The 18058-nt window shown below is 36.7% G+C and overlaps 1 protein-coding gene across 5 annotated transcripts in view; it reads left to right on the top strand.

Annotated features, from left to right (window-relative positions):
- The window catches only part of MPDZ (multiple PDZ domain crumbs cell polarity complex component), a 189427-nt gene that overhangs the window by 64559 nt on the left and 106810 nt on the right, over positions 1-18058 (top strand). For all 5 annotated transcript variants that reach the window (XM_056117064.1, XM_056117063.1, XM_056117062.1 and 2 more), the window contains exons 5-12: positions 1051-1190; positions 2946-3159; positions 3972-4100; positions 5988-6197; positions 9157-9271; positions 9625-9713; positions 15870-16053; positions 17032-17100. In XM_056117064.1, coding sequence (XP_055973039.1) covers positions 1051-1190; positions 2946-3159; positions 3972-4100; positions 5988-6197; positions 9157-9271; positions 9625-9713; positions 15870-16053; positions 17032-17100 — 1150 coding nt within the window. The remainder of the gene's footprint in view (positions 1-1050; positions 1191-2945; positions 3160-3971; positions 4101-5987; positions 6198-9156; positions 9272-9624; positions 9714-15869; positions 16054-17031; positions 17101-18058) is intronic.

The following is an 18058-nucleotide window of genomic DNA, read 5'->3' as shown; positions in this document are numbered from 1 at the left end:
GGGATCACAAACAGGAAAGCTGCCAGCATCTCACTCGGTGGATGTGGGTTGTGTTGGGGATTGAATTTACAGTCCCGTGATTGCAAGGCCAGTGCTATTGCTGTTCAACCAACCCTTCCTTCATCCCCCATTTCTTGAATTCCTTTTTTCTTTGCTTCATTATCATTTCACTCTTGTGTGTTATATTCCAAAATATTCTTCAGATTAAAGTACAGTGAATTTACAGATGGGCACTTCACAGTACCCAACCCCAACCATTTCCTGGGTGTGACCCAAAGTCCAGGATGGAGAGGGGTTTTCCTCCCCCAAACCCCAATTGCATGAAACTATGAAGGAACAGCCGGCCAAGGCCTGGGAGTGAAAGCTTTACTTTATCTACCTCATTTATTTTTGACGTTTCTAGTCTTAGTTCTTTTACCTGTGCAATGACCGCTGATGTGCCTGGACCCCATCTTAAACCTCAGAGCTGACCCGCTGAATGTTGGCAAGGCTTTGCGACACTTTTTAAACCCTATTTTATATCCATACTCTGAAGCACTTGATGAAAAGTTGCTCTTGTGTATTAATAAGAAAGGAGAGAAATCCCAGCCTCCAGACGGAGAGGTCCTTTCCTCGCTCTGGATGATCTAGACTGTTCCACCGAGTTTCTCTCAGTTATTGCACCTGAATCAGAAAAGAAATATTTTCTCTGAAAGAAATATTTTCAAGTTGTGTCTTTTGTTCTGGAATTACAGTGCTAGCACCTGGTTACACTGAGTGGATGCTGTTACGGACATGGGAGCTACCTTCCTCCCTGTCAAGCTCATGACGCCCTGAGAATGTATGATCTACAGAGAAACCCTGTAGTTTTTAACCCTACTTATGCTGTCTGTTGAAAATAAATTTTAGATTTTTTTTCTGCTCTGTCACCAGAAAAAAAGTATAGTGAATTCAGATTGTAAATCTTATATGTGAAATTCTTTTTTTCGATTTCTTAAAGTAATAGATATTAGGACTTGGCTTTCTTAATTGATATTTAGTTTTATTTCTTTCATTTTCTTTTCTAAACAGGGACGCCATGTTGAAGTTTTTGAGCTTCTCAAGCCTCCGTGTGGGGGCCTTGGGTTTAGTGTTGTGGGTCTGAGGAGTGACAACAGGGGAGAACTGGGGATATTTGTGCAGGAGATCCAAGAGGGCAGTGTGGCTCACAGGTGAGATTGTCAGCATCTTCTCCGTTTCTCATATATATATATATATATATATATTTTGGCTTTTTTGGGTCACACCCGGCGATGCACTGGGGTTACTCCTGGCTCTGCACTCAGAAATCACCCCTGGCGGTGCTCAGGGGACCATATGGGATGCGGGGAATCGAACCTGGGTTGGCTGCGTGCAAGGCAAACGCCCTATCCGCTGTGCTATCACTCCAGCCCTTTCTTATATTTTAAAACACTTTTGGGGAGGGCTTGGGGGAATTGGGCCACACCCAGAAGTGCTCAGTGACTATACCTGGCTCTTTGTTTAGGAGCCACCTCAGGCAGTGCTCAGGACACCATATGTGGTGTTGGATCCTGCAGTTTGGGGCTGAAGTCGAACCAGGGTTGAGCACATAGCAGGCTGGCTCTTCTCTCCTATGCCATCTCTCTGGCCACTCTTTGTTTTTGATTTCACATTCAGAGAGTATTGATCAGGGGTGAGAGAGATAGTATAATATAGAAAGGTGCTTGCTAACCTGGGTTCAATCCCCAGCACCCCATAATGTCCCGTGAGCACTGAAGGGAGCGATTTCCAAGTGCAAGAGCCAGGAGTAACTCCTGAGCATTGCAGGGTATGGCCTCCAAACCAGCAACGACAATACAGAGTTGATCACCTTGGAAGAATTTCGGCAAGTAAAAATTAATAAAAGCACACAAACAAGGAATATAATCTGTCATTACCAAATTTTATAAATTGTTGATGTTACAAAAAGAAGCAAGTTCTTTGACAGGAGAGTGACTTTTAAATATAACTGTAATAATTACCTTTTTAGCAAGGAAATAAATGAGTAAAACTTTATTGTTAATAAATGAACCTTTGTTGCTTAGTTTTTGTTTTTTGTTTTAATGTGTTGGGGACCTCTCAGTGCAGTGCAGCACCCAGTTCAGTGCTGGGACCAGACCCAGATTCTCACACGTGCTTGTCTGCACAATTTCCGCTATGTTCCCAGCTTGAAGAAATTTCTACAATTGACTTAGGGTAAGATAGAAAATTGGCCAATGGTTAATTCAGGATATTTTTTTACCGTACCCAAATCAACTAGTAAATATAAGCATCTTTGCTATTATTTGTAGAAGTTAGGAACATCCAAGGTATAATGTTTTTGGTTTCATGGGTAGCTGAAAATAAGAGGAGCCCTTTAATCTGAAGGTTTGCTCGATGTAGGTTAAAGCAAGTATTTTAAAAGCTAGAAAGCTAAAAAAAAAGATAGAAAGGTATGGACATTAAAAAATAATGATAACATCAGGGTAAGTTGTAAAGGAGGAATGGTGGGGAGTAGATAAAACCTAGAAAATCAGATCAAGTATCTGAGGAGATGGTACAGGGGTTAGGGTTCAGCATATGCCTGACCTGTGCTCAGTCCTTGACATCACATGGCCTGGACATAGCTGAGTGTGTACCTGGACACCCCTGGATGTCACCTGGTGTAGCCTTGGTGTCCTTGGTGACCATCCATATAGATCTGATGGTCCCTGGCATTACATGACCTGAGCAGAGCCATATTGACTGGCCCTAGCACCGAATGGCCGGATACAATGGCTAAGTATTACTAGGATGGCCTCACACACCCACAGAGAGCAGCTTGGGAGGTTCCCATGAAACAAGTATATACCAAAATAAAGGAATTCACAACCTCAAAAATATGCCCCAATGTATTTGTTTACTTGAAAACTGTCAAATATATTTTACCCTATTTTTTACTTTGTTAGAGATGGAAGATTGAAAGAAACCGATCAGATCCTCGCTATCAATGGGCAAGCACTTGATCAGACAATTACCCATCAGCAGGCTATCAGCATCTTGCAGAAAGCCAAGGATAATGTCCAGCTAATTATTGCCAGAGGCTCATTGCCTCAGCTCATCAGCCCAATAGTTTCCCGTTCTCCTTCTGCAGCCAGCACTATTTCAGCTCATTCTAATCCGGTGGGTATAGGATTTTCAAAGTAAATGGCACATAATTTTCTAGTCCCTTTTGCTTGTCTACCACTTTCCAGTTCATAAAGGCTTCTTGGAATATTTGTTTTTTTAATGCCGATGGGTCTTGTCTCTAAAACCCTTTTTTAATCTTTGTCTCATTTGTGTTACTTGACAACTCTCTTTAAAAAAATAGCCTTTTAATAAAATTGACTATAGAAATAGGGGGTTTTGTTCTTGCTTTGTACGTTATAGAATTATATTGTTACAGTTAGCTGTCAGTGACTAAGAAAGCCTCTAATTTAGAACCCTAAAAGATAGGATCAGGTAGAATACATTGTTAACAGGTAATAATTTTTTTCTTTCATCTTTTTCATTTGGGTGGAAGTTCTACAAAGGACCTAGCAAATCAGTAATTATTTTAAATGGTTAAAGATGGTCACTGTGATGACAATACTGATTGAAAGAGTGGTTATATCAATAGCAATAACAATCTGTTGGAAGTGTAGTAAATCAATGGGACATTTTAAGGATCATTTGATGTCTGAAGTATGTAATTTGAATTGGCATTTTTCAGCCTTTTTACATCTGTGGGCCAGCACCAGTCTACGCACCAGCCCACAGGCAGGTAGTTATAACCTCTGCAGTAGACCATTGATTTTCAGTTTTTCTGTACCTCAGATTAGCATTGGTCCATGACCACTGTTTTAAAACCATGACCAAGTTATCACAAAAACTGAAACTGTGATAATTTCAGTTTTTTCAAAATCTTTGAAGATTCATATAGGAGTTTTCTCTCCCTCCCTTCCCACCCCCCCCAGGTTCACTGGCAACATGTGGAGACTATTGAGTTGGTAAATGATGGATCAGGTCTTGGATTTGGCATCGTAGGAGGAAAAGCAACTGGTGTGATAGTAAAAACAATTCTGCCAGGAGGTGTAGCAGATCAGGTAAGCTACTCCAAGAGAACATGTATACTGTTTTGATAAATAAAATCATTTTATATTTTCAGTTAGGAAGGAGAACCTTTGGCCTTACCTAATGACAAAGAAGCTATGCTAGTGTCTTCTGTTTTTCTGGATTATTTAAAGTATTTTCTTGTATCTGAAGAGAAACGTTTCTTAAAACATATGTTAGTACAGTAATTTAAGCACTGCCAACATACCCATACCCAACCCTGGTCCCATCCCTAGCATTATATATGGTTCTCCAGCACTGCCAGAAGTGATGTTCCTGAGCATTATTGAATTTCATTTTCATTTCATTTCATCATCCTGTTAATCGTCGATTGCCTCGAGCAGGCCCCAGTAACGTCTCTTTCATCCTAGCCCTGAGATTATATTCACGGCTCTTTAGGAGAATGAGACCCATCATTGTTACTGGTATTTGGCATATTGGGTACGCCACGGGGAGTTTGCCAGACTCTGCCCTGTGGGCAGGCTACATTCGATAGCCTGCAAGTTTGTCCAAAGTAGGAATGATATAATAAGATGTCGCAAATAAGATAATAAGATGAGGCAAATCTCCGGTTCTGTGGGCTGTTGGGAACTCTGACCGGGGCCCTTTCCTGGGTATTGTTAGGTGCCTTTGACTAGTGCTGACCTTTGCCCTCTGCTGAGCATTATTGAATGTGGCCAAAAATTATTTCTGAAAATTAAAAAAATTAAAACATTACTCTTAAGTCATTGCCGTTGATCTCTAAGCTCCACAGACTGTGTCCCTGAAACTGGTGGGCAGTTGGTTTGGTAAAGACGTGTACCCAGTGAGCCAGCTACAACCCACTGACAGGTACATATTCTTTTTGCCAGAGTCCCCTACCTTTGTGATGCTCCACATCTGGTGGTAATTGTACTACATAGGTCTACTCCACATCCTGTCATCCAGCAACCCTGCCTTGAAGGCATGCACTGTTTCTTCAAACCAGGAGACTGGTGCCCCTTGAATTTAAACATTGCAATCAGCCAGACAGGCCATGAAGTAACATACAGCAGGCATATTGCTGAGTATATATAGTACACTGTGCTTTGAGATAAAGTGCAGGAGAGAGACCCAACCACCTCAACCACTAGCAACTGGAGCCTCACCTCTGTCTATATAGGTAGACCTCAAGAGTCTCAGATTTCCAACTCCAGAACATATATAATTAAAATGACAAGACAAAATTTCAGTATTCAGTGCTGTCTTAGGGTTCATACCATAATTTGAGTAATATATATTTTCATTTTACTAGGAGTTTTATCTGTTGTGTCCTTGGTCTCAAAAAATTCAGAGGTACTTTTTTAATATTCTTTTATATAATGGATGGAAATCAGTGAGGGCTAGGGAGGTAGCACACTTTCCAGAGCACATGCATAACGTGTGAGGAGTTCAGTCTCTGGTTCTCTGGTACTGCATGTCTCTACCACCATCCAGCGCTGCAGATATAGACCTATGGACTGCCAGCACCATTGGGTATGTCCCCAGAGATCCCAAGCACCATGTAATGTTAGGAAACTTCAAAAGACTATAAAGATTGCAATCACAGGTTCAGTATTCTCTGGTTGATAATATATATATTTTTGTTCTGCTTTTTGAGTCACACCCGGCTTTGCATAGGGATTACTCCTGGCTCATGCACTCAGGAATTACTCCTCGAGGTGCTCAGGGGACCATATGGGATGCTGGGAATCAAACCCGGATCGGCCGAGTACAAGGCGAATGCTCTACCTGCTGTGCTATTGCTCCAGCCCGACAGTGCATTTTATGCCAAATTTTATTATGTTTTATTTCTCTCATTCAAGATTTCTCTCATAAAACTAAAATAATAATTCCCAATTTGCCAAACTCTGTTTATACAGCATGGGCGATTATGCAGTGGAGATCACATTCTAAAGATTGGTGACACAGATCTAGCAGGAATGAGCAGTGAACAGGTAGCACAAGTCCTCAGGCAATGTGGAAATAGAGTTAAATTGATGATTGCTAGAGGTGCCATAGAAGAACCAGCAGCCTCCACTTCTTTGGGTATGAACCTTTCTTCATCGTCATCTTCTACATCAGAGATGCGGGTAAGTAAGTAAAATCAGATCAGAGCAGATTTATAGAAAATAGCTCTTAGATAAACTGTCATGTATTTTTTTGAATCTAAGCTTACTAATGTTCATATATTTGTGATAAGAACAAAATACAATTCAAGTACTAAAATATTTCAGCATTACTAATATTTTTAAATTAAGAATAATTTGAATCATAGTTAAAAATAACTTGCTTAAAATCTTAGATTGCTATGTTGCATAATTTTTAAAAATGACATTTATAAGGACAGTGTTTTGAAGTATGGATAATGTTTTTTAAAAAATTACACTGATGCTACTAAAATGTTTAGTTCTCTTTCTTAAAATTAGAAGGCCCTCTAATTTCGATCACATGTTCCTATCATTCTCTTTCAACGGTTTACTTTTGGTGCCTCTTTTTGGGACATGACAGTAGAAATAGGTTTACTAAGGGGGTGGGTGGTGAATAAAAACCTAGTTAAACTTTGAGTCTTATTACTTTAAGTTAGCTGGAGCGATAGCACAGCGGGTAGGGCGTTCGCCTTACAAGCGGCCAACATGGCCGACCCGAGTTCGATTCCTCCGCCCCTCTCGGAGAGCCCGGCAAGCTACTGAGAGTATTCAATATGCCAGACACAGTAACAACAAAGTCTCCAATGGAGACGTTACTGGGCCCGCTCGAGCAAATCGACGATCAACGGGAGGGCCTTTACCTTTACCTTTACCTTATGTCATTCTAACGCCATATTTGTAATGAGTTCTTATTCTTGATCCAGCGGTTTAAATTTTTAAAGTTACACTTCTTGGATTGTAACAAAATTTCTATTTATAATCATAAGAATTCTATAATTGTTCTTAACAATATACAAAAAGCTTGAAAAATTACAAATTAGTAGAATGTGTGGTGGTTATTTTAGATATTTCAGATCTCAAGATTGTAATGAATAAAATAACAAAATTATTTTATCTAGAAAGCTTACATATTTTAGAAAATTCTGATAGATTTCTAGACAAGACATAACAAATGCAAATTCTACATTCCTTTTTTCACAGATCTAAAAGAATCTACATAATTTTTATGTTAAACTATTTTCTATTCATTTACTACAAGTCTTTTAAAAAAATATCCTAAACTTCTTTACATAGCCTTTAAAAAACTTATCAGAACAGTTGAAAATTTCATGATTCTCTTGTTTGTAGAATTAAATTTGGTTGCTATTTTTGCAAAGAGAAATAAATAAAGCTTATTTATAAAAGTATTTAAATGGCATTCTTTCTGGTAAACAAAACATTTTATTCAGCAATATATAAATGAATGCTGTACCGAAAACCATTTGATGTAATTGAAAGCTTAGAAAATATCTATTCTGTGCATATCATCATTTTTGAAGCCTGTGCCCCTTTTAAAACCATTCGATAGTCAAATTGCCACCCTCTAAAATAGCACTCGCATAAGTCTTATTAAAAATAGAAAACACATTTGTTTCAATTGAAGCAGATTTCATCCTGTCATTTTCTTGTAATTATCTAAACTTTCAACTTTTGCTAAGTTTGCACAGATAATTTAGAGCAATGAAAAAATGTCTAACTTTACTATAAAATTATATATCATTTAGGGGAACTATCAATGAGATACAGTCAGAATCTTTTAAGAAAAATTAGAAAACCTCACTCGCCACTCCTAACCTACATACCCATTCAAACTCAAAGATTCTATTTGATTGTGATGTTCTTAGGTCTCTCTGTGAAATCTGCTGAGACTGTAATTGTAAATAATATCAAGCTTATTGATAACCTACTGCACCAATCCAACTCAGAGTCTTGCCTTTCATCACAGTTAGTAATAATACTTCATGCAGTTATTTTGGTTAGAGAAACCTGCTTGCAGTCTATCACTATTGTAGATTTACGATGAGAATCAGTTATAGAAGTCATACTTAAAGACTAAATTTACAAAATCAAGGAGAATTCTAAATAGATCTATGGGCCATTTAACTGACTTTCAAGATAATTATCATTCTATGACAACATATCTTGACTATAGGACGTTGATGTATATTTTAGTATGCATAAAATATTTAATACTAAAATATTTTAGTATCAACTATCAACTTATGGAAATAATAGTAGCATGTCTTAAGTGAACATGCTGACTCCTCCCTTCTACTTGTACACACTGTAATACAAGCAGAATCTGTGCAGTCAGACTATCTGCGTTTGAATTCTGTCCTGATCGACTGCTGCCTCTTTGTCCTTGGAAAAGGTTATGACTGTCAACTGTCAAAGAGAAAATTTTTGATTGAATTTTAAGCATAATATCTACATTAGGGTTGTTCTGAAGAGTAACGTGGATTAAGACAGGTAAATGCTTTTTGACATAAAACTAGTAAGTGAGCTAGGTTTGTTATTCTTGATAGACACTTGAGTGAAGCAATGTATGGAAAAATTAAGTAGCAGAATCAATTTAAAGTTGTTTCTGTGAGGGGGCTGGTGAGATAGCTCATATAGACTGAGTGCACACTATACTTGCAGGAAGACTGGCTTCCATCCCCCACACAGTGTGGTCCACTGAGCAATGCCAGGAGCAACCCCCAACGACCAGTTTGGGAGGCCTGAAACATTGTCAAGTGTGGCCCTTCAAATCAAAAATAATAAAGAAGTATAAACTTGTTGGTCATAATTCAAAATACAAGTTCTTTATATCCTCTAAATTCTGTAAAAATGAAGATGTGCCATGGCTGAAAAAAATTGTTAGCAGGAAGCTACTTATTTTTTAAGATTTTATATATACAAATACAAAAATATATTTTTTTCATAAGTGAAGACTCAGCTTTACTGCTCACTGTCATGAGTAAATAAGTAATGCTCAATTCCTGTTTTTAGATTAAAGGGAACATCTATACTACAATTCTCTAGTAGACTTCTCTGAAACTTTGCTTATTTATATTTTTATTTCCTTTTATATTTATTTTAGGTTGATGCATCTACTCAGAAAAGCGAAGAAAGTGAGACATTTGATGTAGAACTCACTAAAAATATTCAAGGATTAGGAATTACCATTGCTGGCTACATTGGAGATAAAAAATTAGGTAGGTTCTAAACACTATTAGCATTTTCTTATCATTAAAATTATCTCCGATATCTTTATCTTATAAAATATAAAATGTCAATTTTATTTTTATATGAATAAAAACTTAAATTTATTTTCAGATGGATAATCTAAAATGTTACCTAGGAATAAGTGAATTTGAGTGACTGATACTCCTTTTAAGAGAGACAAAACCTTTGTCATGTTCTTGAGCTTAAATTTTTACTGGTTTTGTTTTTATGGCTTATTAATTCATATTTATTTAAAAATTAGTAATTTTTACTTAGAGCTAGGAGGACTTCTGTTGCTCGAATGTACTTGGGAATAGTAAAATACTGCCTATTTCAATCTTAGAACCTTCAGGAATCTTTGTGAAAAGCATTACAAAGAGCAGTGCTGTGGAACATGATGGAAGAATTCAAATTGGAGACCAAATTATAGCTGTAAGTAACACATTTGTTGACAGTTTTGCTAATTTTCAGAGTGGAGATGCATTTGTATTTCACTTTGTTGTTTGGTTTGGTTTGGGGGACACTCTCAATGGTGATCAGGGCTTACTTCTGACCTCTTCACTCAGGGATCATTCCTGGCAGGGCACAGTATACTGTGTGGGGTTCTGGGGATTGAACCTGGGTTGACCATGTGCAAGACAAGAGACTTACCCTTTTTACTCTCTCTGGCCCCTATTGTTCATTTAGTTTTAAGAGACACTATTAGTTTTGTAATAGCTTAATTTTACTTTGAATTGAGGCTTTCATTATACTCACAATATTGTTACTCTGTGAAGAAAAATAAATCTTTACTAATATATTATAAAAAAATGGAATTTTTTTCTTTTCACTATTGTTGCAGAGCCTGAGATATATGCAATGTATGTGTTCTGCTACTGAGCCAACTTCCTGACACATAACTTTTTTTCTTGAATTCCTTTTGTATATATTTGATTTTAATGAATTGTTGCATTCATATCATACCTATTTATTTTCTTTGCAGATACCTCAAAGAAAAAGCCTACATGCCATAAATTCAAAGAAACATCTTATCTTTTAGTCTGAATTTGTGATACTTTATTTCTTGAGTGCTTTCAGCTCCAGCGATATACATGAATAAAGTTAAAGGATCCAGTCCCTCTTACTTAAATTCATTGTTGTTATTATAGTAGAATCACTATTTTCAGCATTTATCTCTCCAGGAATTATGCATCAATCTAAAATTTTTGTTCAATGTTCAGTGGAAACTACCTAAAACTACCTACCTACATTTCAAATGTGAATACAAAACTCTGCATTAAGACTTCCCCACTCAAATTTAGGAAAACCTGCCTACAACTTCATGTCTCAGGGATTCTCATTGGTCAATGAAAAATGTAGTCCTGGATTGCTAATGGTTTGCTTCATTGATACCTAGTCTTTTGTAGTCATGATTCATTTTTACCTCTAAATACACACTAAGAATTTTAGAGACATATCTTAGGGAATATTGTTTTATCCTAACATGTATTTTTTTTGCTTTTCTTGGTCCTATTAAAAATGTAAAGTAGATAATTTCTTGATGTTTCTTTGATGCCAGTGTTTCTTTTCATTAACTAAGATGAAGAATAAACCCAAATATAACATAGATAGCACTATAGCACTGTCCTCCCGTTGTTCATCAATTTAATCGAGTGGGCCCAGTAATGTCTCCATTGTGAGACTTGTTATTACTGTGTTTGGCATATCGAATATGTCATGGGGAGCTTGCCAGGCTTTGCCGTGTGGGCGAGATACTCTCGGTAGGTTGCTGGGCTCTCCAAGAAGGGCGAAGGAATCGAACCCCGGTCAGCTGGACCACCCGCGTGCAAGGCAAACATCCTACCACTGTGCTATCACTTCAGCTCCATGACAGGATTGACGTGATAGATAAATAAGCAAAATGTTTTATAGATCTTCAATAGGATATTATTTAGTGACAGAAAACATCAACCACATATTAAACATGGATGAGTTTGTGAACATTTATCAAAGTATAATTTTAAAAGACTAAAATTATTTTACTTATGGGTGGTATCTACACTAGTCAAAACTCATAGAAACTTAAAGTAGAATTGTTTTGAAGGACAGGCTAGATGGGAATGGAGTACCTGTTTAATACATATAGAATTTTACCTTTGTAAGATGAAAAAGTTAAGCAGATATGTTATACTTCTATGATAATATAATTAACACTATGGATTTGTACCCTTAAAAATATTTAAGATGGTAAAATTTATGTTTACTAATACAGTGTACAAAGTTTTTTTTCTTTTTTTCTTTTTTGGGTCACACCTGGCAATGCTCAGGGATTACTCCTGGCTTTGCACTCAGGAATTACTCCTGGCAGTGTTCAGGGAACCATATGGGATACTGGGAATTGAACCCGGGTTAGCTGCATGTAAGGCAAACGCCCTACCCACTGTGCTATCATGCCAGCCCCCAGTATACAAAGTTTTATAGATGTGTTCTTCATTTCTGTCATTTGTTTGCATATTGGGCTTCTTGAACTTCTTGGGCTTAATTGTATAGAATATTTAATTATGTCTGTTGCTTCTTAAAATACACATTTTCTTTGGCCCACATCAAGTGCTGCTCAGGGGCTACACCTGACTGAACCTGATGGCTGCTTCCAGTGATGCTGGAGGGGCCATGTGGTCCCAGGGACTTAACCCAGGCCTCCAGTGTGCAAATTGTGAGGTCAGCCCATTAAATTTATTTTTAAAATAAATTTGTTTTTAAAAGTTGCTGTTACTACATATTCTGATTATATACTATAAAATCAGCTTTATTCACTGTATCTTAGATTTACCATTCAATTAAATTTACCACATTTTTATTTTATGAGGGAGAATTTGAGAGGAGAGAATGAATCAATACATATGTAGACTCTAAATCCTAATCTTATACTGAATTAAAAATTTATAGGATAACTACCCCTTTTCTTTCTAAGCTATATTTTGGCTCTGTTATAAAATGTTATTAAAATCAGCATGAGCTAAAATTAACATACTATGCAATTCATACATAACAAAATTTTTGAACATTTTTATCATGCTTTTAAAGAAACCCCATATCCATTAGTAGATAGCCTATAATTCCCTTTTCCTCCCAAGCCTAGGTAATCACCAGTTTTCTTTATGTCTTAATAAATTTACCTATTTTGGACATTTCATAATTTATGATCTTTAGTGAATGGTTTTCTCTGTTTATCATAATATTTTTGAGATTCATCCTTATAGAATGAGAATAAGTTTCCTTATTTTTGTTTTTATTTTTATTTATTATTTTTAAAATTTTGATGTATTTCTAAATACTTTTTATATGAAGAGACCACATTTTATTTATACATTCTTCAACTGATAAGTATTCTATTATTTTCATTTGGGGGGTATTATGGATAATGCCAGTGAGAGCATAAATGTACAGGTTTTTGTGTGAATGTGTTTTAATGACTCTTGGGATTTTAACTTAGGTATAGTATTATTGATTTTATAACTATGTTTAACCACTTAGCAAACTTCCTTTAATATTTATTTTTTATTGACGTATTAGTTTATAAGATTGTGTAAGTTTTAGGGGTGCAGTATTTCCACATCCTGCCAGGCACCAAGCACTCATCATTTATCACTAATTATCCTAATATCATTACAGCCATAATACCTCTTCCATACTTTTTTTCATTTCCCTATTTTGTTAATCTTAGTTTGGAAGATAGAGTTTGTTTTCTTTTGACTTGTTTCCCTGTTTTAGCACTAGTGGTGGCACATCCAGTTTTGATGCTGGCTCTGAGCTCAGGGATCACTCCTGGTGGTGCCCTGGGAACCCTATGCCATTCATGGATAAAAGCCAAGTCTTCTGTGCACAGTGCAAGCACCTTAACCCGTGTAGTATCTCTTCAGCTGCTTTGTTTTATTATACCCTACATCTGAGTGGAATAATCTAGTTTTGCCTTCTTCATTCTGACTTAGTTCCTCCCTCCCTCCCATCCTTCTCCTTTCCCTCCTTTTCTTCCTTCATACCAGGGATCTAATTCAGAACTCAACCACTGACCAATCACATATCCTCACCCAGCCTCGATCATCATTCAGTTTCTTCACCTACACATTGAATTAAGGAAACTTCTCTTCTGTAATTTTTGGAATATCAAATGAGCATTTAGGAAACCAACTATGATTTTTGCCACCTTAATTTAGTGTGGTTAATTAAGAAAATATTTATTAAAGATCTAAGGTGATTATAATTTTGACAGAGTTTCACATTTTCTTCTCTCAGGACTGTCATTATCTTTAATCCTACATAATTGGAATCTGAAATTAATTTTGCCTAGGCAAGGCTGTACATAGTGATTATACACTCAAAGGTACTAACACCTTTTTAAAGATTTTTTTTAAAAATAAAATCACTTTTCCCCACTTAACAAGTGCAATATTTTGTATTTGCTTTGGAACCACACCCAACTGGACTATTCCTGGCTCTGTATTTGGGGATTGCTCCTTTTGATGCTCAAGGGAATCCTGTAATACAGGAGAATCAAAGGTGGACTTCCTCTATGCAAAGCATTTGCTCAGCACATTGTGCTGTTTCTCCAAGCCAGATGTTCTGATTTTCTAATTTAATTCAATTTTTTAAAATCAAGTATCTTTAGAGTTATAGTTCCCTGGAACTCATCGGGAAAATGCAATAATACTTCCAAGCATGCATTAACTTTGTATGAAATACTACCATCTTGTGGACTCAGCAGATACTGGTGGTAAAATTCTACAAACTGGTTAGTTTTTCACAACTGAAGTCTTGGTTTATTTAATTTTTGTTTTGGCAATAGCAATTTGGAGCTATATGTAATTTGTTTTTAGTTATTGAGGTGATGAGAATATTAAGAAATTATTCTCACCAGTTTGAGGTGGCACTATTTTATAATACTGAAAAACTTTGATCACATGATTCTAGTTTTACAAATTACGCTCTGTGGGCCTGAAGAATTTTACTCTAGACATAAAAGGTCAGAATTAATGGTTCCATCTGTCCTTTTTCTTTCCCCCTGTACATATTGGTACTTTTTTAAGTAATTGTTTGATGTGGGTCAGAGTGATAGAACAGGAGGTAGGTATTTTGCCTTGCACAGGGCTACTTGGGTTCAATCCTCAGTACCACATATGGTTCCCTGAGCCTGCCAGGAGTAAGCCCTGAACACAGAGCCAGGAGTAAGCTCTAAGCATCGCTGGATGTGACCCAAAAACAAAGAAATAAAAAATTGTTTGATGCAAGATTTCTCTTTTATTAACGTTGTTCAGACTTGTCATGAGCTAAAATAATCCACTCATTAAATCACAGTTCTTTGATTAAATAGTTATAAAAGTTTTTAAAGATAAAAAATAGTCACTCTCTTCAACTTAAGATACTAAAATCAACAACTAAAGCAGTATCACATTATAGCTGATAAAAAATTATTAACTAAACATTTAAATAAGGAGGGGACTCTTTATTGTTCATGGTATTATGTTATTTTGTTAATAGACTCAGTTCTCCGTTTAACATAGTAAGACTTCGCCGTCTGGAATGAATATGCTATGGAAATAGGATTTGCAAATTGCTGCAACTAGGATTTCCCCTGTTTAGTTGTTCTTGTTGATTTTGTTTGTGTCCTGTATGTTATGACCACATTAAATCTCTTCTTGAGAAAACTTATAAGTAATATTCTGCCATTGCCTCTAGTTCTACCATGCTCTTGTTCATGGTACACTGAATCTGAATCTTAAGTCTTAAGTCTCCTGCAGACATAATGGGTCACCAGAGCTGCTAGGGCTGTGGTTTTGGTTTTTGTGGCTTTGAATCAGATGTAGCACAGGTGTGGGTATGCAGACTGACTCCGTGGAACCTTGTTGTTTCCTTGTTTTAAATCTCCTTCTCGTTTCATTGAGACTGATGCTGGCCCTGAGTGTTTCTGGTACAAAGTTCCATGGAAAATTATGCCTCATTATTCTAATGTTACAGAAAAAGTTTCTGAGAAATCTGAGCTAAGCCTAGGCTTTTAAGTCTAGACTTAAAAGTGCATGTTTATTTTATTATAAGAATTTCTTTTGTGCTGGTACTATTTCTGTCATTTTCTCAGGGAGCCATGTACAGTGCCAGGGATTTCATTGGGATCAGTTACCTGAAAAAGAAAGTATGCCTTAACTTAAAGGCCCTCCCGTTGATCGTCGATTTGCTCGAGCGGGCCCAGTAACGTCTCCATTGGAGACTTTGTTGTTACTGTGTTTGGCATATCGAATACTCTCAGTAGCTTGCCCCTTAAAATATCTCTCCAGCACCCAAGGACGTAGTTCAGCTGTCCCTTAAACACATGTCAGGTTATCATTGCTCACTCTTTTATTAGGGATCTATTCATTCTTCATTATTATCACCTGAACAAAAACCTGGTAATTTCCTAATATATTAATTTATTGGAAGTGAATTCTTTCCAAATAACTAAGACCATGCAGTAGAAGTTTGAGATGTATGTCATTACTGTTGGCTTTTACAGATAGTGTGTCATGTTCACCAAAGTCAAAATCTCCATTTAGGTTTTAATTACTTTTGTTCTGATCACAGGTTGATGGCACAAACCTTCAGGGTTTTACCAACCAACAAGCAGTCGAGGTGTTGCGACACACAGGGCAGACCGTGCACCTGACTCTGATGAGGAGAGGGCCGAGGCCGGAGGCGGAACTCACAGCAAGGGAAGACAACACGAGAGAGGTGGTTTTGTCTCCCCTCAGTGCAGGCATGAGCAATGGTAATGGCAGATCACTCTGGCTATCATTTACACCCTTGCCTTGCTTTGGTTATTTTTCTACTTTTGAAATAACCATTTTGAAGAAAAATGCTCCTTATCTGTTACTGTAGAGAACTGAGGACAAGGAAGAAAATTAAATTGGGATTAACAAACCCAGTAACGTCGCATTAATTATAAAATGGGCTTCAGAATCAAAGCTTTGTATTCTATTTTATCCTATCCTGTTTTATCCATTTCTCAGTTGGAAACTACATGTCTTTCTGACTGCGCCGCTTGGAAGTCACTGTCATATTTTCTCATCACAGTGCTAACCCTAGGTTATTTTTGTGAGAACAGTGAAATCTTTAAATGCCCAGCTTTCATTGAAAAAAATTAATTTTAATTCCTACCTATGAAATGTCATTCATGGAGCTGCAAAATAGTACAGAGGGTGAGGCACTTGCATTGAGCACAGCTGACATGGGTTTGATCCCCAGCTCTGAATACTGTGTATAATATCCCCTGCCCAGTCAAGAATGATCCTTGAGCAGAGTTCCAGGAGAAATCCCTGAGCTCTGCTGGGTGTCTCCCTAGCTAGCTCTTCCTGCAAATAAAATAAAAATAGAAATGTCATTCATTAGGCATTTACATACAGGTAACTCTGAAAACTGAGAAAATACACATGTGCATGGGGTAATAGGTAAAAAGTAAGACTTTTGGCTTTAAAATGCTGTTGTCTTTCTAAAACTGTTGTCCATTCTGAAATTCCTGCCTTTTACTATTTACTGTTTTTCTTGGAGACAGAGAGGCTGATCATAGGAGAAACCACTTCTTTGTTTCATTCACAGACAGTACTCCTTTACATAATACAATTACTGAAAAATTTACCAATAAAATACAATTATAATCTAGCAGCCACATAATACATCAGGGTTAGAGAAACTCAATTGCCTGGTTATGTTAATGATTTAACACCATTGAACTGTTCTCCTTTTTAAGAAAATTTTGAGAAGGAAGAAGATTCTTTATCTTTGAGGAGGAACACCAGCATATTACCAATTGAAGAAGGTAAACACCCAGAACTAGGTTATTATGTTCAGTATTATGTTCACTATTATTTTTTAGATAAATAATTTTACTAATGTGAAAATTTTACTAAGGGTTATATACTTTTGTTTCGTTTGTCAACCACACCTGGAGATGCTCAGATGTTGCTTCTGGCTCTGCACTCAGGAATCACTCCCAGGAGTGCTCAGGGAACCATAAAGGACCCCAGGGATTGACCTGTGTTTGTGTTGGCAAGATTCTTATCCCTGTGCTATCCCTCAAGCCCAAATAAAATTATTTTTTAAAGAGATGCTAATAAATCAATAATAAATACTTATTTTTTATTAATTACTCTAGAAGATTTTTTGTTTGTTTGTTTTTTGTGGGTTTTTTTTTTCCGAGGAAATGTCACCTGGAAGTGCTCAAGGCTGACTTCTAGAGCCTAGCTCTGCACTCAGGGATCTCTCCTGTCAGTGCTTGGGGATCACACGTGGTCTCAGATATCAGACTCAGGTCAATCACGTTCAAGCCGAACGTTAATTCGAAAACTAGAATTCATTGGACTGCATGCAGATTATTTGTCATTACTTTAGGCACTTTGGCAATATGAATTCACTAAACATCAAAAATCAAAGACTGACATTTTTCTTGTGACTGATTCCTTCAAAGTTAGTGAACTTTGTTTTCTGCTAAAATTTTTTACTTTATTCTATTGTTTATTTATTTTTAAATTTTTGTGGTTCTTGTGATTTAAGTGCGATGCTGATTTTATTGGTGGAATTTGTTTTTAATTTTAATCAAAATTATTTATTGAGCTATTGTGATTTATAATATTCTAGGCTTACAATGTTACAACAACATACTCACCACCAGCGTATCAGTGTGTCTTTACTACTCTCCTAGATTCTTGCCCTGACCCCATCCTTTCCCTTTAGCTTTTCTGTTCTGTTAGCATATCTCAAATCTTTCATTGATCATT

This window comes from Sorex fumeus, unplaced genomic scaffold, assembly GCF_029834395.1.
Source record: "Sorex fumeus unplaced genomic scaffold, SorFum_2.1 ptg000034l, whole genome shotgun sequence".
NCBI classification, from domain to species: Eukaryota; Metazoa; Chordata; class Mammalia; order Eulipotyphla; family Soricidae; genus Sorex; species Sorex fumeus.
Note: the sequence above shows the minus strand (reverse complement) of the source record. Positions and strands in the feature narration are given on the sequence as shown.